General features: G+C 44.7%; 1 protein-coding gene across 8 annotated transcripts in view; it reads left to right on the plus strand.

The window, feature by feature from the left end:
* The window catches only part of ADCK1 (aarF domain containing kinase 1), an 81,779-nt gene that overhangs the window by 27,087 nt on the left and 32,483 nt on the right, over positions 1–22,209 (plus strand). For 7 of the 8 annotated variants that reach the window (XM_069017985.1, XM_069017982.1, XM_069017984.1 and 4 more), the window contains exon 4: positions 3,641–3,844. The exons of the other annotated variant lie outside the window; for it this stretch is intronic. In XM_069017985.1, coding sequence (XP_068874086.1) covers positions 3,641–3,844 — 204 coding nt within the window. The remainder of the gene's footprint in view (positions 1–3,640; positions 3,845–22,209) is intronic. 8 annotated transcript variants of the gene reach the window in all.

Below are 22,209 nucleotides of genomic sequence, written 5' to 3' on the forward strand. Positions count from 1 at the left end.
TGAAGGGATTTGAGACAGAAAAAGATTCCCATGTGGACTGAGGAGAGAGCCATGTACAGAGTCAGACAGGATTTGTGATCTGAAGGGTTTTCTGATGGAAGCTTATTCTTGATATTCCTTGGTACATGAAATGCTTCCTTTCTTTGTAGTGTGCTCCTAGGGGTGATGCATACAAGTATGTCTGTGTAAAATTAGCTGTTGTTGCCAGCTCTTTCCTCTGATAAAAACAGTCTTGAAGAATTGCTTTTGCAACAAAGAGCAGTATCTTGAAGAAAAATTCTGAGCCATTGTGGGGATTTCTGTTTACCTTGTATTTTCTTCAAGGTAGAACAGAAGCATGGGCCACCACTACTGGACACTGTGGTAGGAATGTGATGCTCTTATTTTGTCTATGATTAGGGGAATGTAGTCTGTCAGCGAAACAAGTGCTGCATCTGGACTGTGACCTATCTTGGGGAGATCCAGGAAAATAATAGAGATCATTAAGAAAGTTTTCTGCTAAAAAACCTGATCTGGTTGATAAGAAAAGAGTCCTTGGAAGCTGCATTCAACAGTCCTGCTTCATGCTTACTGTACTTCTGCCTCTAATGCAGACTGGAATTTTGTAAGATGTAGGGTTACAGATTTACTTCTTCTGAGACAAGTTGCTTGGTCATGTTGTCTCTCTAGAGGTGCAGGAGCTGGAATTCCCTGGTCCAGCCAGCCAGCCAGGGCATCTATCTCTTAAGAGTTTAAGCCAAGCCAGTTGTGAAAGCACTGTGGAGAATGCTGTGCATGGGGGTTTTGTTCTGTTTTGTTCCTGGAGCCCTCTGTAACCATCCTCTTGTCTCTCTTGGCCAGGACTCCTGCATCCATGAGGCCAACCAGCTTCTCAACAGTATGGATAAATTTGTGAGGGCCAAAATTTCCTCTCAGCCTTGTGCTAGAGGAAAGAGGGGCTATTTCCACCTCTTTCTCAGCAGTAACCAATATGAAGATAAACTCTGTATGCAAGTGTGTCTACAGTCAGTTGTATTTTTAGCTACATGAGTTTTCCATCCTGTTTTTTCCATCTCCCTTGGCAATCCATGTGGTGGGGGTAATGCACTGGAACCAGCACCTCTCTCCTGAGCTGGCTGCTTGGCCTGACACCCAGCACTGCATTACAGCCCTGGGCTGCTGCTGCTCTGTCCTGAGTCATGGTGCAGCCTGGAGTCATTTGATGGGCTCCTGCTGTGCATGGGAGATCTTAGGGCCCTGTACTGGCCTGAGCTCAATGCTGGGAGCTCAGTGCTGGGTTTTCTGGGACATATCTGTAAAGAGCCTTGCCCCTGTTTCCTGCCAGTGCCTTTGGCTATGGCTGCCCAACACCTTGAGGGGTGTGGCTGGCCACCACTCTCCTTCACTGCTGGTAAGGGTTTTCCTCCACAGCTGGAGGCCGTGGGTAGAGGGTGGCTATTGGAGTTGCAAAAAAAGCTGTTCCCCTGTGATGGACTCCTGGTGTTGTGACAAACAACCCAGCTGCTCTAGCTCCCTTTCTCCCTTTCTCTTTCATCCCATTACTCCCTCCCTGGTTTTCTTGCTGTCTCATCTTTTGTCACAGCTTCCTTTCCTTGTTCCCTTTTGGCCTGCTTTTGTCCTTGCTGCACACAGGGAAGGAGAGCAGGGAAAGAGCCAGGGCAGAAGCTTGTTACAGCAGGAGCTTCGAAGCTGTTGTGTAAAATGCAGGAGAATGATGGGGGAGACTTGAGGCATGCTCATGGGTGTTATTTGCTGCCTATATATGTGGGAGTGTTCTTGAGCTGGCAATATACTGGGGGAAGCTCATTAACCCAGCACGAGTTACACTTGCCCATATGTGCCCACCTAGGAAAATGTGTGTGTGTGTGAGCACGTGTGCCTCAAACTGTCAAGTCTCACACTGAGGGCAAGACTTGCACATTAGGCTTTCTCCTCACACTCCCCTAGGCCTATGTTTCATGCACTTGCAGCTCAGCACTCAGTCTGCCCCTGACATGTTCCCAAATGCGAGACTCTCAGCCTGTCCCATGATGTGACAGGGCACCACTTTGCACAGAGAGTAAAGATAGCTGCCGAATGGCGTGGGTGTATGTGCTGTTCATGAATGTTTGTGGTATTGTTCCTTTTGTCATGTACTTCAAGGCTTTTGGTGGAGTCCATCACCACAGGATCTTGGGCAGATGAGGGCTGCAAACACAGGATTTGACCTTCAATGACTTCTGACACAGAAGCCAGAGGAATTAGGAGGCTTCATGTCGCCGTTGTACCGGGGATGGCGAGAAAAGCAGCATAGACTTCGGTCCAAAGGAAGGGAATTTTTTTGTTAGTTTCCAAACTTATTTATATAACCTGGTTCGCTTGAATGGCATAAGGTTATTGGTCCTTTGACCATCCAGCTCTTAGAATGATTGGTTAAACCCTACAACACCCATTTCAAAATATTTCTCCAGTCAGTAACATAACAAACTGCATAACAAACTTGCAGCTGCAAGATAAAAGATTGGTTTACAAAAACCTCTCACTGTTCCCAGCCAGCATGCATGTGAAAGCAAGACTCACACAGATGCTGGCAGAAAGCTGGAAAACTTCCCTGTGATCAAGCTTTCAGGATCCACAGCTTCATGCAGATAGGTGTCAGGTGTTTACAGGAGATGGGCGCACAGTTATTTTTTGTTATTGATTTGCTTAGATTTTATTAGTGTACTAGGGTAAACTTATATAATATAAGTTCATTAAATATTATTCAATATAGCTGTGTCCTTGGTAGGAGCCTTTTCTAGTGAGAGTAATAAAGGCAGAAAAAATCATTGTCACTGAAGGATGTGGTGGCTGTTCTATTCTTGAGGAGCGGAATGAACCTTAAGAGCTGAAATGCAGACCAGACAAGTGTTTGGCAATGGGTTTTTGATTTGGTAGTTGCGTTTTGGCCACTGTGAGCACAGCTGGCAAGTCTTCTAACACTTGGTTGCTCAAACCACTGTCACTGCAGACTTTGTTGGCAATGTAAGCAGTAAGACCCAAGACCTGGCTGGACTGGAGGGATGTAATTACCCCTTGTGCGTGTCAGAGTGAGGTGAGGAAGATGAAGGATTGCCCACATACTGTCCTTCTCACTCCCAAATAGATGTCTGTAATTTTGATTTTTAACAGACTCTCCTTCTAAGTTCCTGGAAGTTTCTGGGATGGTATCTGTGGTTTTTCTTCTCATTTTAATTCACTGCACTCACACTAAGAGTCTGATATAATGGTTGTGGTTGTGATTTTTGTCTTTTGACAAGGGGTTCCCAAACTGTGCATCATAGTGGTGAATCACAGTGACAAACCAATGCTGCCCTATGGCCAGACTTTTTTTTCTGTGCGAGGATGAGCCAAAAACTAATGTGCTGTTACTGATCATGGTGCCTGTACAAACAAGTGTTGAAGCCCTTTATATTCTGGGGCATCTTGTGCTGGTCTGGTTCATACCCTTTAAATCCAGACAGAGTCATAATATTGAACTGATGCGTTAGATGATGATGCCCAGAATCAAGAAAGGAAATCCTTAGTCTGCTTAAATACTGGAGAAAAAAAGATACATATGTAGACATGTACATGTAACAGACAGCAAAAGGGCTTGAATAATGTTCTGGTCTCTTCACAGGTACACCTGCGCTCTGCTGAGCGCCTCCGGGAGTTGTGCTGCTCCAACCGAGGCACCTTCATCAAGGTGGGACAGCACCTGGGAGCGCTGGACTACCTCCTGCCTGAGGAGTACACCCGCACCCTCAAGGTGCTGCACAGCCAGGCCCCGCAGAGCACCAGGCAGGAGATTGAGCAAGTTATCCGTGAGGATCTAGGCAAAGAGGTAGGGGCAACCATAGCCTATGGTGGCTTCTCAGGCCTCAGCAGGCCCTGGACAGCTAGAGAAAGGAAAACTGCTGTTTCTCAGTTACAAGAGATACCAAGGGAAGATAGCTCTTCCTTGCCTCTGGGAGAATGCCATGTGAGTTTTCCCTATCCATCAATGGGCATTATTGGCAAAGCTTTGGTAAGGAGAAGATAACAGAGGAGTAAGTGTGTGAAAGGTGCCAGATGGAAATGGCAGGACTCAGCAGAGCAGTGTACTCTATATGATAAGACTAACAGGGTTGTGGGAGGTTAGGATGGAGGGCTGTCTGCTACACTGAGGGGTGGGAGCTGGAGGTATTGATGTTTAGGACGAAGATATATTGGCAGAGCTCTGTGAGGGATGACTGCTCTCCCCTGGCTGCACTAGACCAATTCCAGCTAGCACTGACAGCCATTTACTTTTTCAAGCCCCTAATTAACCCCCAAAGAAAATAATAGCATAAATCACTTTTGGTGCTGCAGTCAGGTAACGCAGTAGTTCAGGAGTTGGTGCCATCATTAACCCTCAGCAGCCCACAGCACTGAGATCAGTAGGTAGGTGACTGTGTTCATTAGATATGAGGGGAGTAAGCACAGTAAATTACAGAGGGTATTCTGCTACTTTGCATCTTGCTCTTTACAAGATGTCCCCTCACACTCTAGCCCAGGTTGAGGAGAGGCATTTCAAAGATCACAACTGACAAGGGAAGAGGGAGGCAGGACACAACAGTGTACAATGGTGATGCTAGGGAAAGTGTGTGTGAGGGGGAGGAAGACAGAAGGCTGAAGAAGGGAAGCAGTATGTATATCTGTTGATTCTCATATTTTGGGGTTTTGGAGCCATTCTGGTTGTTCTGGGTTGTCTGACTGCATGGTAAGGAGGTATGGGGGAAACACAAGGTAAGTGAAATATTTGCACCTAGAGGGTGCATTACGGGCAGATTTGGATGGGGTGAGTCTGCCTAGGTGTAGTTTAAGGGTCTACATATTGTGTGGTCAGGAATGACCATTAATACTTCCCTACAGTTTAATGGCAGGGTTAAGGTCAGCCCCCAACCTGCAACATGCTCCCTCTGTCAGCACTCCGTCCTTGTAGCATGGCTGGTACCAGCTGTGTTTCATAGCTCAGTGGATAGATGGAGCAAGGCAGGCTGGCTGCTCCCTGCAGGCCTCTGCCTCCATGGGCTTCCATGTAGCAATCTCCCTTCCACAGGAGCTGTGGAAAGCCACCCCAAGGTTAGCCCACACTGAATTACCACACCACCCAACTCTGGCACAGTTTGTGTGGTGTCTCTTAAAGGCTGAAGTAGGTGCTCAGAGGTGGGACCTTTTCCCTCAAGTGTGTGTTTGTTCAGCTGCCATTGATAATCCCTGGTTTCTTTATGCTTCTTGGGAGCTAGACGAATGCTCCGTGCCTCACTGATTCCCAATGAAGCGGCTCAAATACAGTCTCCACAGCCGCATTACCTCATAGCATTCACTTCCTTCACATGGGCAGTGCTGGGCAATATTTAATTTTTGAGACAGAGGGAGGGCAAAAAAGGTAGAAATGGGAAGAAAGTGATGGAGAGGAAATGGTTACAAGAGAAAGACAGCAATGATAAAAGAGATAAATGAAGAGAATAACATGTATAAAAATAAAGGACTGTGTAAAACTGGGCAGTATTAAAAGCTGATGTAAATGCCTGTGTTAATAGTTACAAGGTACCAAATCAAAGTATTTAAAACCAGAAAGGATTTGAGAACCTAATGCACCAAAGCTGTCCTATCTGGAGCCTAGAGGTTTTAACAGGGTTGCTTCAGGAACAAATTTAATTCCAGTGTAACTAGATCCTCAGTATATTTTAAATATGGTATACTTAGATGAAATATAGGTGGCAGAGGGGCATGGTGGAGTGTCAGGGCAGAGAAGAGCGCAGAGAGGGATCCTGAAATTTTCCCTCCTGGGGCCAGCATTGTACCTGGGAACTTGCAGATGAATTCAAATAGAAGAAAAAATGACAGTGAGGGAACCTTCCCAGGGTGCCTAGGCCTAGTCCTGCTGCTCAGGAATTCAGTGGTAAGACTTCCAGTTCTCCCATCAGGCCCAAGAGCAGGGCTCTTCAGATGAATCTTAAGTGTAGGCAAGAAGTAATTACATACAGCTTGGATCACTGCAGAACAAATGGGAGAAAGAGCAACTGGAAATACAGAGATACCTAGGGAGGTATGTGACAAGCTAACAAATTAGGCAAGAGCTTGCAAAAGGGCAGGAAGATCAAAATAAGCCAATTTCATGTATAGAAGCATATTTTCAGTCAATTAGAAATAGTCTACCTTCTAATGTGACCTACTCCTCTGAATCTTACCATGGGATTGGATGTTTGACAAATTTTGTGGGAAAACTGGCTTAAATGGAGACCATGCCAGTGGGACTGATGTTTGAGCAAAGACAGAGCATTTGTGATGTGGATTTATGGCAGTTCAACATGACTCTGTTGTCCCCACACAGACTTGTTTGACACCCTGCTGATGGGGGATCTCCCATTCTAGGCCAGCATCATGGCTGGGGACCGGGAGCTGCAGCATGTGGCCCTGATGTGAATGGCGTGTGTGCTGATTTGACACAGAAGGAGAAGCATCATATATGCTGACTAGTGGGTGGTCCTGTCCAACCTTTTTTAAGTCCAGGGCCAGTTTGTGTACCTATTAGGATCACTGGGATAAAAATAATCAGTAGTGAGCAGATGCTGGCTTTCTAATCTCAGCCACAGTGGTTTGGATGAGTGATGGTGGGAGGTGATGATGCTCTCGGGTGTTACATGCAAGAGGTTGAGGTGGGTGGGGTGGGATTCGCAGGGTAACACAAGTAGTAGCAGTGGGAGAGGCTGCACAAAGAAATCTTTGCAGTAACTCCTGGAAACAATCACCAGTGAGATCACAGAGCAAGAATCTTTTGGGGAGACAGTGGAGATACCGCAGGTTAGGCTTGTTCTGGGTGTATTCCTTGGAGCAGTTGGGAAAAGCTGTGTTCATCAGAATGGGTGATAAGATATGAATGAAAGACTCTCTCCTACCTCTATTTTTATCTTCCTTGCTTGAACAAGGTTCTGAAAGTGAAAAGGTGTCAAGCATGGAAAATGAAAGCAAACGGAGTATGTTCTTTTTCTGCAGAGCTATTAATGACACAGGGAGAGAGAGCTGGTTCAGCTAAGTGCTCTCTTAACTCAACCAAGTGCATGCAGGGCAGAGCCAGGCAACTTCTGTTGAAATGTGTACACCACACATTTAGGGAGGAAGACTGATGAGGAGCTCTGGAAAATAAATTTTTCAGTGTGTGTACCTTAAAGCACAAAATATTTGTGCTTAGAAACTAGAAAAGGTGGAAGAAATTTTAACAGCACTGGGATTAGGGGCATTTCCTCCCTCTGGTGGGTTGTTGGAAAGGACTGTCATGTGTCTGTGGGATACAGGCATATTGGGGAGGTAATGCCACTCTGTTCTGATCAAGTGCATTTCACAGCATCCCTTGTTATGTGATGGAGTGGTTGCAGAAGGACTTGGCAGATTTTACAACCCTGGTCTTCCAAATATCCTTTGTGCCTTTCTGTTGCCTGGCTCCACTACTGTCCAGTGCATTCCCTAATACTGGTCTCACTTCTCTGCTGCCGCACAATGATAAGGTGTTTAGATACTGTGACATCTCCTTGCTTCACTGTGTACTCTTGTCTACACCAACACACACTTTTACCTGTTTCTAGTCCCAAAGTACCTCCTCATATTGGACATCCCAGTAAGCCACAGCATAGCTCTACCCACTCAGTGCCAGTTATTACTTCTGTGTACAGCAAGATGTCCCTTTTCACAGCCAATTCTCATCAGCTTCCAGCCCATCCTTACACATTGGCATTTTTTACTCAACTTATTGACCTTTTCCCTAAGACTTCTTATTCTCCTTCTTGATATGTTTATATACTTCATACTCTACCCAGGCCTTAACTCATGTTGGAGGTAATTTTCCTTGGTGGGAGACACTCCCTTCCTCCCCATCTGTCACTCTGTCCGTTCAAAAATATCACAGTTCCCGCTCCTTTCTGGCAGGTTCCTAGGGAACAGGTTCTCCAGTCATTGCTCCTGTGTCTGGTTGGATGTTGTGTGGTTGGGGATGAGGGCGAGGACAAAGTTAGCACCCCCGCAACTGAGGGCAGTGTGGTCCCAAGCAGGGTCTTTGCCATGTTGATGGGGTGCTTGTGTAGCGCGGCTGCCCAGGTGCTCTGTGTCCAGGCTGTCATTGCTTGGGAGATGACAGGCTGGTGTAAGGCATGTGACTAGCCACGGGAGTGAGTGTCTCTCCTTGTCTCTTTACTTACCTTCACATCTAACAGTTGCTGAAACTGTTGCAGAGAAGAGTAGAAATGGTTGAAGCTGAGCAAATGAGGGATCCCAAGAAATCCTGACTGCATATATCCATATCTGCATACATGCTTATGCCATTGCTGGTGAGTTTGCTGTGCTACAGGAAGGCTGAGGCAAGACAGGCTCCCTACTGAGAACACACCAGTGGTTGAAAGTTCTGCTTACAATGCTTCCTTTGTTCAAAGCTGGGAGTAAGGGCTGGGAGAGCTCAGAGGTCAAGGCTTGTCTCTGCTGAAGCCAAATCATATAAAGGGCTTAAACAGGTGGGAACATAGTCATTTGGAAGGATGTCATTCTGGCTCTGCTTTGTGGAAATGTAGGTAGTGGGAAGTAGTTTTTAATTGCTTGATTACCCAGCACCTCCAAGGAGACCATCCTTTTAATCCGTAGTTAATTGCAGCTTTTACAGGTTGTTCAAGCACTATTTTGCCATTTGCAAGAAACCTCCTGCAGCCATACAGTAAAGGAGCTTGTTGATTGAACAGGGCAGGATACGTCAATGGTTTGACTGTGATTTATAAACAAAGCACATGTGGTAGAGGAACCTCCTGTGCTGTGATTTGTGAAGTAGGATGCATTTCCACAGTGATATTTGGAGGATTCAGCCTTGGATTCCTGCTGTTGTACCTGGCAGAGCACCAGTGCTGTGCAAGTGAGAAACAGATACTCCTTGTCTGAGAAGTCACTGGCTTTGCAGCAAAACCATGGCTAAGAAGGATACTGCCCTTTGTCAAATGTAAGTGGTAGAGACTAGACAATATAGAATTTTTGTCAAGTCTCTAAAGGGGGAAATGATGCCTAAAGATTTTTAGCTTTTTATATATTTTTCATAGATTTGTAGCCTTGTAGATTACTAATGCATGGCTGTAGCTCCTAGTACTTTTCCTACCCTTTTCCCCTACATGTTAGAACAATAAGCTAACCTTCCAACACATTCCTGAAATACTGTTTAGTCTTACTTAAGAAGAGCACCACCTACAAGGACATTTTGTTTTCCAACTGGAAATTTAGGAGACATAACAAGAAGTGGGATAGAGAAGCCCCTGGACCAATTCCAATGGGGCAGTACCCAGGGAAAAATTACCTAACCAACTGCTCTTATAATTGGATGATATTTGATAGGTATACTAATCAACTAACCTTATAAAACATCATGGAATTACTGTATCATGTGCGTTTTTCATCATATTGTGTACCTGAAGGCTTTCAAGTAAAGGTTTGCTTTTATATTATCATTCTAACGTTGTCTGGGAAGGTTTGTTCTATTTCCAGGCAACACTTTAAATTGCTTCCTGTCTTTTTAGGAATGGTATTCTCCAATTTTGTACTCCAGCTAAAATCAACTGGAGGCACAAAAGGCAAAGATCACAGGTGGAGATAAGAACAATTTACTGGAAACAGCAATGAGATAAGAAAACAAATGAAAACAGCAACAATATTAATAATGAAAGGTATAAGACAGAGAAACAATTTACGTGAAAAGCCCCTGACAATAAACAATACCTGACTGTTCTGTCCACCACTTTAACTCCATTGGAAGGAACTCCTTTTCCTTGGAAGAGAAAGAGAATCCCTTTCCCCTGCCTCTGGCAATGTCATGAGGTGGTATCAAGTAACTTTAGGGGCCACACCCCCTCCTTGCTACTGCAAAAAATTAACCCTGTCCTGGCTGGAGCCAGGGCACTTCCAATGTTCCCAAAGTGTTTTTTGGGTTGGGTACATGAAATATTATTCATCTGTTGTTGAAACATGCCCATATATACCTGGGAGTATGGTCACTGCAATGATCTGCAGTGATGCTGCATGGCCCTTTCATGGGGAGGGACAAAAATTGTATGCCCATGTGTACTGCCATGGAAAAGATAGAGAATGAGACCACAGCAAGGTGCTAATCCCCAGTGCAAGAGACTGCCCTGTCCTCATACTGTTATGAGAGTATGAGAAATAGAAGGAATAGAAAAGACTCTTTTTACTCCTATTTCTGTGTGAATTCTTGGTATAGTATGGCAGCCTTTGCCGTGCCAGTGAGAGGGAGAAGGATGGACTTGATTCCCGACCTTCTGGAATTTGTTGATTAGCATTTTAAGCTCTGGCAACACATATGCTTATTTCTGATTTGCAGAATGATTCAAGCAATGCTCAGCCCTGTGGGAGAGGAGCTAGGCCTTCAGTAGGCTGTTGGGTATTACGCTGCATGTTCTACAGCATCCAAGTTATTCCCAAGGTAGTATGAGCCACTTTCTGTAGCTGGCTCCATATGGTGTTCTAGAGAAGATTCATTTACTGTGCTATATCACAAGGTCTTCATATCATAATGAAGGTTGCTGCAGGTTCTGTTATGGCTCCAGAAAGCCTCTTCCCAGGCTGGCAGTGTTGTCTAACCCACCCAGGATGCCAGGACAGTGCCTGCTTCCTCCAGTGTTGCGCAGCCTTGTGGTTGAATGCTCTGCCCAAAAGCACTGATGTGTGGCACAGTGCACAGTCCCTCTTGTGATTGCCTGGGGCTGTGGACTGACACAGAATGGCTTTGCTGAACACCCAGGTCTCCTGTAGTTTGTGAACCTGGTTCTGTCCTAAAATACCATCTCCAGCAGTGCTGTGCCGGGGTGGTCAGTGAAATCCATCACTGTGCATGCATCACTAATGGGCTCGGGGCAACCAGATCTAGGTCAGCAAGAGCCTCTTTTGCCTGCTATGGGTATTGTTGGTCACAGGTCCTCATTCTGCATGATGTTACCCACCCTTCTTTACTGACCAAAGTGGAAGCTGAGCTGTGGTGGCCATTGCTCTGACAGTGTGAGGAGCTGGAAAGTGGGATGGGAGGATAAGGCCCTTCTCCCACCACTCTGAGTCTCTCTCAGCACACCCGGCAGGGCTTCCAAGCAGGCATCAATAAAAACCACATTTTTATTAAAACTGTAATGAGGAATAAAAAACCTTCAAATTTCTTTCAATAACTTGGGATATAAAAAAGAGATTTTTATCAATTATGAAAAGGATTTTGGCCATAAAAAGGTAATTTAAAGAGTCTGAGATGGATGGCGAATAGCATTAATGTCACCCAGAACAAATGGTCCTGCATTACTCAACGGAAAGGCACAAGTGGCTGCCTGTGCAGTCCCGCTGCTGCTGCAGCCTCTGCTGTGCTTGCCCTGCCCTGTCTCTGGTAAGAGGCCCCAGTCACTGGCAGATCCCAATGTGGCTGCCTCTACACTGAGCCCTTGTGTGAGCAGCAGCTGTCCAGAACTGCTGCTCCAAGGGCAGATGGGGAAAGCAAACAGAGAGCTTTATGTGGCTCAGGTAGTGAACCTTGCTTTGTTTCTTGTGTCCCTGCTCACTCTTTATGCAAGCTTCAGTGTTACTGACCCTTACTGTCGTGCCAAGGACAACCTGCTGTTCTGACTGCCAGGGGAGCTTTGGAAGAGGGTACTGCCACTTTCCATGGGTTTTCTCTCCACTCAGAGCTCCTGGGAGAGGATGGCTGGGTCCTCATGGCAGCCTCTTCCTGGGTACTCTAGGCCCCATTGTCTAAGAGAGAGAAGGTTTTGAGTATAGATCAGAGGATAATCTCCTTTGACTTCTTTCAAATTAGTAAGATTTACAATATAGGAAGTTGGACAGTAGATTTTCCGACGGATTGTTTGGAGGGCCTTCTGCAAGGAAGTGAAAAACTTCAGATCAGAAAATGCAATGCGGAATGGCCTGGTAAGGAATAGTTCTGAACTGGATGCTTAGTGACATTTTTTTCCTTCAATTTACAAATTCTTTAGGTGCCTGGGGGTTAGTGCATGACATACCTGCGTGGAATTTGTTGGCTCAGTGTCTGTGCAGATGGTAAGCTGTGTTACAGTACAGTTTTCTCAGAGTTTTGATTGCACCAGAAGTGTTGCTTTGATGCAAATATACCTTGGCTGCCAGTGCATACAACAGCTGTGTCAGGCTGTATTCAGTATCTGCATCCTGCAGACGTGGTGGATGTGCTGCACAGCAATGCTCAAGCCATTGACAGAAAACGCTTCTCAGCATGTGGGTAACCCTTCCAATTCCAAACAATCACTGGAAATTGGAGTCTGTATCTGGGATTAATAGTCCTTATTCTTGCATATGGAGACTTCCTTTTTTCAAATGTGTATCTCCTTTGCTCAGCAATCTCCAGGCATTTCTAACACAGCAGGATCTGTGTAGGGGCAGAAACATTGAGCTGCTGTGTGGAGGGACTGGCTTCTGTTTCAAAGCCCACTGCTGATATACTCTGAAATATTCTTCATGTTCTGATCTTGACACAGGCTGGGTTTACTATGCCTGATTTTTCTCTGAGGGAGCAGAGAATCCCATCATCTGCCTGCCCACTGATCTTTTAATATCCTACTTGATGCTGACTAGTTATTATCTCCTGATTTCTTTCAGAATTTTACATCTGCACAGTTACTTGGCTCTTGACCCATCAGAAACATGAAAAAATGATGCAGTGAGTCAGGCAACTTTTGGCAATAGGTTATTTGTAGATGAAACAAATGACATAAGATGAAGTAAGGAGTTACAGGGCCTGACCTTGACATATCTGCATTTTTCTAACATACAGAATAGACACATAGAATTTTTATGAATTTTTAAGATGTATGGTGATCTAATAAGCTTTGTTTTATGGCACTTCTGGGATCTGTCTGACAGGCAGCTCTTGATTCTATGGAAGGATGCTGAGCCATAAAGAACGCTTCAACTCTGCCTGCAAGTTTTCTTCCCTGTGAAAAAACTGCTAGGAGCGTTGGAAATTCTCCTTATGAGAAGCCACACACTCAACATGCTTTTATATTTCGAGAATTGAGGCAAAAATTGGGATCTAAGGGGTCTCAAAGTTCTTTAGACCATTAGTGAGCAAAATCTGTTTGTTCCTAGTAGGCAGACTAGCCTGAGGAAGTTTTCTCATGTTATATTTGTGAACATTGAGCATATTTTGCACTTATTTTCTGTAAGCTTTGCAGTATTTAGTTTTACAGAATGTGAGGTTCAGAGCCAAACCTCTGAAGCTCTGTGACAACTGAAGAAGTAAACTCACGTGAGCTATTGCTTGTGCCAGGAGAGCTCAGCTGAAGCAAACCTATGAGTTTCTCACTTACAAAGCTCACATAACCACTGCATCTCAAATTGGCAAGTTCTTGGAAAAGGCTGTTCAGCACCAATCCTTTCAAATTTCAAATTATTAGTAGAAAATTTACATTAGTTAGCTCATTTTGGATAATGAATGAAACTGAGGTGGTATGAGTTGTGTGTGGAGAACAAAGCTAATTTTTTCAAGCACCTTATTGGGTGTAGCTGATTGGTTCAGGTCTATTAGCTGCTATTCCCATTTATCAAGAAAGGCTAGAAGGAGGCTAGAGCAATTAAAATTACCAGGGCTTGTTAAGAGGGGTTATAGTAGAGAAGTCTCCCTGTGTAACTTTTCCTGCCTTGCCCTTTGTAAACTGCTAATGTCTTTGCCCTGGCTGCCAAAAAGACCTATAAGCCAATGCCTCCTCTCCCAGTCTGTCTTTTGTCCTTTGGACCACAACCTAATCTCTTCTTCTTCTATTTTTTTTCCTTTTTGTTTGAAAGAGATGTGAGGCTGGTTCTTAATGGGATATCCTGGCCAAGGCCTTTGCCAGTCCCTTGCAGTCACTAAAACCAGCTCAGGCATTACAGGTTGGCTGCTCCAACGTAAGTGAGTGAGTGAGCAGGAGGGAATGGAAAGATATGGACCAGACTGGTTCTGTGGTCCTTATCTCTCTAATGACTACATAGCCATAGCACACTGATTACAGTGTGTTGGAGCGAGCCTCTCCAGTGACTTAGTATCATGTACCTGATGAGGGAGAAAGTGTAGCCTGACCACTCCAGGATACTCTCTCCTGGCTTTGCTCTCCACAGGACACGTCTGAAGTCAGTGTCAGTACTTGGCCTCTCTTCGGTGAGGTGAATCCTGGGTTGTAATGAGGTGATTTTTGAGATGGTTAGAATAGATGGAATCCACCAAGTTGCTTTTCTTCATCCACAGAAGCCCAAATATTTTGAACTATAGGAAACAGAGCTACGTACCAGGTAGTATTTGGAGGCTTCCTGTCCTGCTCCTATTCCAGAGGCTGACTTTGTTGCTCTATTTTTGAGCTGCATCAGCCCTAGGGAAGGAAGAAAGGCAGTTGGATTCTTACTTTAGAATAATGGGTTGCTAGATTGCATGGAAATGCATGTGAATTAATCAAAATTACCCCCCTATTCCATAGCCTACTCTTCTCCTGGTAAGAACCTCTACCAGTACACACTGGGGATGCCAGAGGAGAGCTTAGGTTCACGCTGTTTCCCACTGCACCCTGGACTGTCAGCCCTTCTCTTTGCAGTACTTGTCACCCTGCAGTGGCAGCAGCAATGCTAGGCCTGTAAGTGTAGTTGATTTATGTTAACCGTCGAAACGATAATGTTTAATCTGTAAAGTGCTAATCTATTTTTTATGTTGATTATGAATAGGCCAGCTGTGCCTACTTTCCTATTCATAGAGTTTAGTGAACAAGCCCGCTTCACAGGCTGGGTTTGGAGGGTAATTTACATGAGAGCAGACACTTTAAGGAAAGTAAATCAGCTGAGTTACACCAGTGAAGCAGGGATTTGGCAGCCCTACACGAAGATCTGGAGGCAAGGAAAAATACATGGGAGGAAGAGGAGGAAGAGACAGATAATAAGTGAACTGTAGAAGGAGCAGATAGATCAGAGCAGACATGTGAAAAGTAGGGGAAATATGGTCAGGAGAAAGGAAAAGTTGATACTCAGAGGAGAGATTGACAAGAAGAAAACAGGACAGGATGTGGCTGGCTTAGTATAGGACTTTTCTCTTGGCGTCATGCAGAGAGCTCAGGGCTCCATTGTTTGTATGACTGGTCATTAGGGATGTACTAATGCATGGTGCCAGTGACACTATTGGCAAAGTCAGTTGTGGATTTAATTTGTCGTGCAGTTGTCTCTCTTGAGGGACTTCTATTGATCTCTGTACATTTTTTTCTGAGACTTGGCTGTAAAGGATACAAACTCCAGAGCCCCATCCAGACCTCTTTGTAAGTTATTCCACTGCAGCTTCTCTTTAGTCCCTGTTCTTTGGTCTCTGTGGTGTGCACTGCACAATAGCTGTGTCTTTTGCATTGACTTGTCTGCCAGGTGTGCTGGTGTTTCCATTTCCCATCAAGGCACAGTTAGCACCAGTAACTGGCTTATGAGCTTTACATCTTTGGCAGAGCTTTACTACCTTTTAAGCATTATTCTTCTAAAGTAGTGACCTTATTATATGCCTTTCTTGATACCAGTTCAATTCAGGCAGGGTTGCCCACATCTGCCAGACTGCATGTACTTCCAGGTCTATCTCAGATCCCTACTGCTACTTCCCGGTTCTCTTCATCTGGGGCAGTGTTGTGTCTCAGTAAGACTTCAGGCCTGCTTGTATCTATGTAATTATAACCAAAACCAGAGGAAAGGATATAACTGGGCAGAATCTGTCTGGGATTGGGCTTTGCCCACTGCATGTTATCATTGTACTGTGCCTCTGTCCACCCTCGTGACAGGCTGCTGGATTGTGCAGTGCTGCTTCTGTCATTACTGCTCTTTGTCCCATGTGATGAAGATCATCAGAGTGCTGGAACATCTCTCCTGTGAACACAGGATGAGAGAGTTGAGGTTGTTCAGCCTGGAGAAGAGGAGGACCGGGGGAGGCATCATAGCAACTTCCAGTACCTAAAGGGGACTTGAAAGAGAGCTGGAGAGGGACTTTTTACAAGGGCATGGTGGTGATAGGACAAGGGGGAATTACTTCAAACTGAAAGATGGTAGGTTTAAGTTAGATATTAGGAAAAAATTCTTTCCTGTGAAGGTGGTTCTGGAACAGAACTGCCCAGAGAAGTTGTGACTGCCCTGTTCTGAGAAGTGTTTAAAGCCAGGATGGATGGGGCTTTGAGCAACCTGGTTTAGTGGAAGGTCTCCCTGCCAATGGCAGAGAGGTTGGAACTAGAAGATCTTTAAGGTCTCTTCCAACCCAAACCATTCTATGATTCTATAAAACAAAATGCAGTGCTGGTCTGCACACACACTGCAGGAACCCTCCACTCCTTCTGCACACCCTGTCTCTGCACACACACAAACACCATCCTGATCCTATCATTTGCCTCTCTGTGGATTGATTTTGCCTACCATTTCCCAGGTAAACTGTGTACACAAATGCCCTGCCCCATGCTTCCTTTTTAACTCTGTGCTCAAGCCTTGGCACAGCTTCACTTCCTGACCAAATCCTTGTACCTGGCCTCTTCCAAACATCCCCTCATCACTCTCTGTATAGTCACATAAAACTGCCCATACACATCCCCCACCTTGTCTTATACACTTCTTGAAGCCCCCAGACTTTCAAGGCTGAATCAGAGCCATTTAAGATGAGGCACAGGTGATGTGTGTTCCTGAAGGTCCTCATATATCCTCAGGCTCTGTCAGCTAGTTATTTCTCACAGGACTGCTGCTGTTGTGCAGGCTTACTGCTGATAGGGCACTTGGGGCATCTCTGCAGTCCTCTCTGAGCCTCCCTCTGCCTGGCTGTGACTAACAGGGAGCTTGTTTGTTGTGGCTCCTTGACCCTTTCCTACACAGGTTTCAGCCAGTGAGTGGCGGGGATGTGTTTATACCTGGAGTCAAAATGGTCTTGGAAGTTAATTCGCTTCTGGGTGTTTTCTTAAATCTAACCTTCTTGCTTATGTGCCAGCTGGCCCCATCTCTGTGGCATTTTGAGAGAGGCTTCATCTTGATACAGGTCAGAAATTTTTTACATTGAGAACTACCAATCACAGCAACGACTTCCCCAGGGATGTGGTAGAGACCCCATCTAGAGGTTTTCAAGATGTTATAATCTCTTCTAGGCCTCCTTTCCCAGGAAAAGTTAAGTTAGACCATCTTTTGAGGTCCCTTCCAACCAGAGCTGTTCTATGATTTGATGATTCTTTACAAATATTCTGTCTTTGCACCAGGCTGCTGGTATCTGTAGGGGTGATATGTCATTTGGGACTATGCCTTCAGGAATTCAGTCAAGGGGTTCTGTGTGTTGGGGACCTCCACATATCTTACTGCATGTGTGGCTCAAGAGAAATGGGAACTTTGAGGGGATGTGGAACAACAATTGGCTTGTTTTTGCCTGTCATTTATGAGCATTAGCACTTGATGTCTAGTACTAGATTCAGACCTTGAAATGAGATTTGGAGCAAGGTCACTGTTGATGACAAGGTCAGGGCTGCAGGCATGCTTGACGGAAAGTAGGTGACATTCTCTGTTGTGATGAGAAAGGAGACAGAAGGGATGGTTTGAGTGAGAAAATTAGGAACTGTGCTTTAGCTTTGTTGAATGTGAACAGAGATACTACTATCTGAAAGAAGATGACTGAGAAACAGGCTGAAATTGTAGTTTGGCTAGAAGCAGGCTGATGTGGAGTACAGAGCCAGAACTACAAGTCAGCAGAAAGGAAGTGGGAATTTTATGTGAGCTATTATCCAGATGCAGTGGTGGGGGTAGAGGTTGTGAGCAGAGCTTTGTGTAACATCTCCAGAAAGCTGGGAAAGGGATAAGCAAGCTGCTCAGGTATACTAACAGAGCCATTAAAAGAGCAGAAGGCTGAGGAGACTCTTCCCTTCCTTAGGAGCTACTGGGATGTTCCTGCTATGTTAGCACTTTCAGCTCTGTTGCTTGGGAGCTGAAGAGCTGCAGAGAACACAGAAAGCCTTGAAGATCTTAATAGAATGGGGCAACTACTGCTCTACCGCAACCATGGAATAAGAATCCCTTTGGGCAGATGGGATGCAGCAAGGAGTTGTCTTCTGCTGTGCTTCCACTGTGCACTGGTGTAATAAATGAGACCCTCCTTTGTAGCGGGGGAGGAAAGAGAAAGAATGTTTTCAATTAAAATACAAAAGATGGCTGGGAGTGGAGGCATTGTGTGCTCTTGAAGGACTGTGATCCAGTCTGTCTGAACAACTGACAAGTGTGGCTCCATCCTCACAGACAGGAGAGATGCAGAGGAAGTAGCATTTCCCCAAACAGTCAGAGAGAAAAGAGTAGATTTAATGAGCATTGCTGAACTGGGAGAAAGATTAAAGAGCAAATTAAACAGCATTTGTATGTGCAAGGGAAGAGCAGGGAGGCATCTGCCCCATAGCCTGCACTGCTGGAGTGAATAAGTAGCTCACAAGTCACGATTTTCTTTTTCAGCATGATGGAATGGAAAGCAAGCAGGATTATATATGTATATATACACACCTTGGTTTTGCTTTGGCGTGTGCATTTTGCATAGGCTATAGGATACTTATGTCATGCAAAATAGATTCCACAGTGACATTGTTTACTGTGCACATAGAGAGACTGTCATATTTCATCTTCCATTTCCACACAAGCATAGTTGTTGGTGGACTCTTGCTTGACCATTAGGATCAGGAAGCACTGGCTGCTGTTGGAGGCCAGTCACAGACAGGCTGGAGTGCGGAAGTGGTTTAGTATACCAGGAAGGTGATTAGCTGCACAAGATGTTATATTCTGAGATGGAAAGAAGTGGGATGCTGAATGGGCCAGAGGTCATTGTGCTGATTAACTGCATCTGGAAACAGAAATGAGCATTTTCTCAATGTCCACATCAGTCTAGAGGGGCTGGTTCTTTGTTATCACTCGGGGATTCTGAGGAAATAGTTGATTCAGTCATGCAAGGTCCTTCCACCTTCCATGTTCTCCACAGAGAAGTGAACTGGACTTGCAGCTTAAAATTATGACATAGCTTCCAACAGCAAAACCTTCCCCCTAGTAATGGATATTTTTGGGAAATAGATTTTCTTGGAATTTAATTCTGAGTGTGAGATTAAAGACATGGGGGAAAGGTACCTGTATGGAGTACTTTGAGCAGGAAAAATGCTCACACACATGTGGATGGATTAGAAGCTTTTTTGGACACATCCCAGCTTTGCTGTTTCCTTTCTCTGGTTTCATCTATATGACTGTGCTACCAAAGATGTTGTGCTAGCCCTGCAGATAATGTCTGGACTCTGCTTTCTTACAATTTAGCTTGATATCTGCCTTACATCAGAATTATATTGCGCAGTTCCTCTGCTTTCAGAGTGCTTTGTGAAACCAGCACTTGGACAAAGAACAGCTGAATGAAGCTAAGCATGGAAGAGACTGTGATGAAATGCTAGTGGAAGACCTGTAGAACTCCAAACTGTTGAAAGCATGTCTGGGTGCTGAGCTAATCTGTTAATTTTAGCAGCCTGTGTCTCTGGAAGATAGTAGGACTTCCGGTAGCTTAATCAGTGAAAAACATTTGTTTCCTTGTGCCAGTCAGTAGGATGTTCCTGACCCAGTTATGTTCCAGTCTGGCCAGGACAATCCTTGCTTTTGTTAGACTAAATGTTGTTTGTTTGTGGGAGCCATGGATAAGTGGCTCCCCTTTTAGAGAGATAGGAGATGAGGTCCACCTCACACACAAGGTCTCAGGAGACGTACATCAGCTCTGTCTGCTCATTGCTCATACTGCCTGTTGTAGCTGTCACCACTGAGATCCAGGTTTCGATCTGGGATGAGTGATAGTCTCAGACAGCTCTGCCTTGTCTTAAGGATCTGACTTACTCAGGAAAATAAATGAAGCTACCATGAGCATGTCTGAGCACAGACTATTACACAGGAGTCTTCAGGGACAGAAAATAAAAGGTGCTTTTCCTCGAGGTATGCCTCTGTAATAATTAAAGGTACTATACCAAGTAAAGTAGACTGATACTATTGCTGCACAGCTCAGTGGATGGATGTGATGAATACAAGAGTGGCTTCATGTAGGCTTTTCCACTGCTTGTCTAGCCAAGAGAGACTATGGAAAGAGGATCATAGGTGAGCAGAACAGGAAGTAGCCAGGATCCTAGGTATCAGTGAATGGGTGAGCAAACATTGGTCTCTGGCTGATGGGGATCAAGGACTCTTCCTTTAGCAGAGTTCATTCTCTGTAACAGTAATGGAGAAATGCTGTTGGTAGGATCCCAGAGAATATTCTCAGGGTTTTAGCAGGTAGTGGGCTGCAGAGGACCAAAGTGGTACCAGGTAGAAATAACAGGAAAAAACAAACTTCACACCCCACCTGTGTCACAGCCCTTTCCTAGAAGAAAGGCTGATGGTTTATGGACAGCCCTGGTTTTGTGCTATTGTAATGCCACATTAGCAGTGATTAACTAAGTTAGCAGTGACTGGCATGCCAGGAACAAGTGTGTACCATTGGCACGTGAAGTGACATGTTTGTGGCTGTGTGTAGTAACTGTTGTATATTTATTATACTGATAGGTTTTTAAAGGGAAAGCTAAAAATTTTGTCCTTATAAATTAGATGGATTTCTAGCTGCACAAGATGTTATATTCTGAGATGGAAAGAAGTGGGATGCTGAATGGGCCAGAGGTCATTGTGCTGATTAACTGCATCTGGAAACAGAAATGAGCATTTTCTCAATGTCCACATCAGTCTTAGAGGGGCTGGTTCTTTGTTATCACTCGGGGATTCTGAGGAAATAGTTGATTCAGTCATGCAAGGTCCTTCCACCTTCCATGTTCTCCACAGAGGTACACACAGAACTCGTCTCCTCAGAGAGGTGAAACAATGTTAGAGCTCAGCTCTTCCAAATTCTAGGCAGGCACCTTATTGCGTATCACCCCCTGAAAAGAACCACGTTACTTTGCCATCCTGTGCACTGAAAGATGCAGGGATTTTGTGTAATAAGCCAAAGGTAATTGTTTCAGTGCATGAGAATACACACATACCTCTACCTGCATTCATTTGGATGCAGCGTGTACCTCTCTATATATGCACATGTACGTGTAAATGTAATATGAACACCAGCAAGTCTATTGAAAAGAAAACCACTATTCTGTATATATCTGCAATATTATTAAAAATACTGAATTAATAAATAGATGTTCATGACAGATGCATTTATGAACCATCAATTAAGCTTGGCATTCATTAGGTGGGGAGAAGTCCAATCAGATTTCACTGACTCAACAAAGCCGCCTATAAATTGTGGGCTGTTTGCTCTGACGTTTGATGAATTATTCTTCATAATCCACTGTCTACTGCAATAAATCTAATCTTTCAGTTTTTGCTGTCTTAATAATTCTCAGAGCAACACTGTGACATTTTGTTTTCATAGAGGGGATAGAAAGGCTTGGACAATGGAAAAAAACCCTCGCTTGCTGCCTGGGAAGTATATTGCTTTACACCAAGGTAACATTTTTCTCACACCTGGAACTCTGGTCTTGCAGACTTGCAGGGATCAGTGAGTCCTTGGCACCATGAGCTGTTATGTGTATCTTGTTGAAAAGATAACCAGCCTAGGATGAGGTTCACATTTCTTCAACCAGGAAAGCCATTCAGATTCCTGAGAGCAATAGTATGCTAGTGTTGATAAAGTGAATTCCAAAAGTTCTGGGAAGCGCAAACCCTAGTAATGCTGTAACAGACATAGAACTGAATGTCTCTTCAGGTATTCTGTTTCTTGAACTAGAGGGGACATTGTACTATGTAGTGTTACAGTGGCAGCTGCAGCCCCCTAGCTTTTCTTCCCAGAGTGATACTATGTTAATCTGTTTTCCTGCAAGCTTGTGAATCCTGCTATCACACTGCCCTGCACTGTCTTGTCTGGGAGGCTGCAGACAGTAGCTCTCAGGAAGCTCCTGCAGACTGAGCTCACCTTAGCAAATTGCCATCCATGGAGCCATGATCAAGAGGGAACTGTTTAGTGCTGTCTCTATCTTTCTGTCTCAGTAGAAAAAACAGATTGAGTCATCTTATCAAGTGAATTCCAGCTTGGAGAATCACAGCACAGGGAATGTGCAAAATTTACCTACCTTAATCACTTTCTTGCTGTCCGCTTCCTCCATGGAC

Source organism: Aphelocoma coerulescens, chromosome 5, assembly GCF_041296385.1.
Source record: "Aphelocoma coerulescens isolate FSJ_1873_10779 chromosome 5, UR_Acoe_1.0, whole genome shotgun sequence".
In the NCBI taxonomy this organism is placed as follows: Eukaryota; Metazoa; Chordata; class Aves; order Passeriformes; family Corvidae; genus Aphelocoma; species Aphelocoma coerulescens.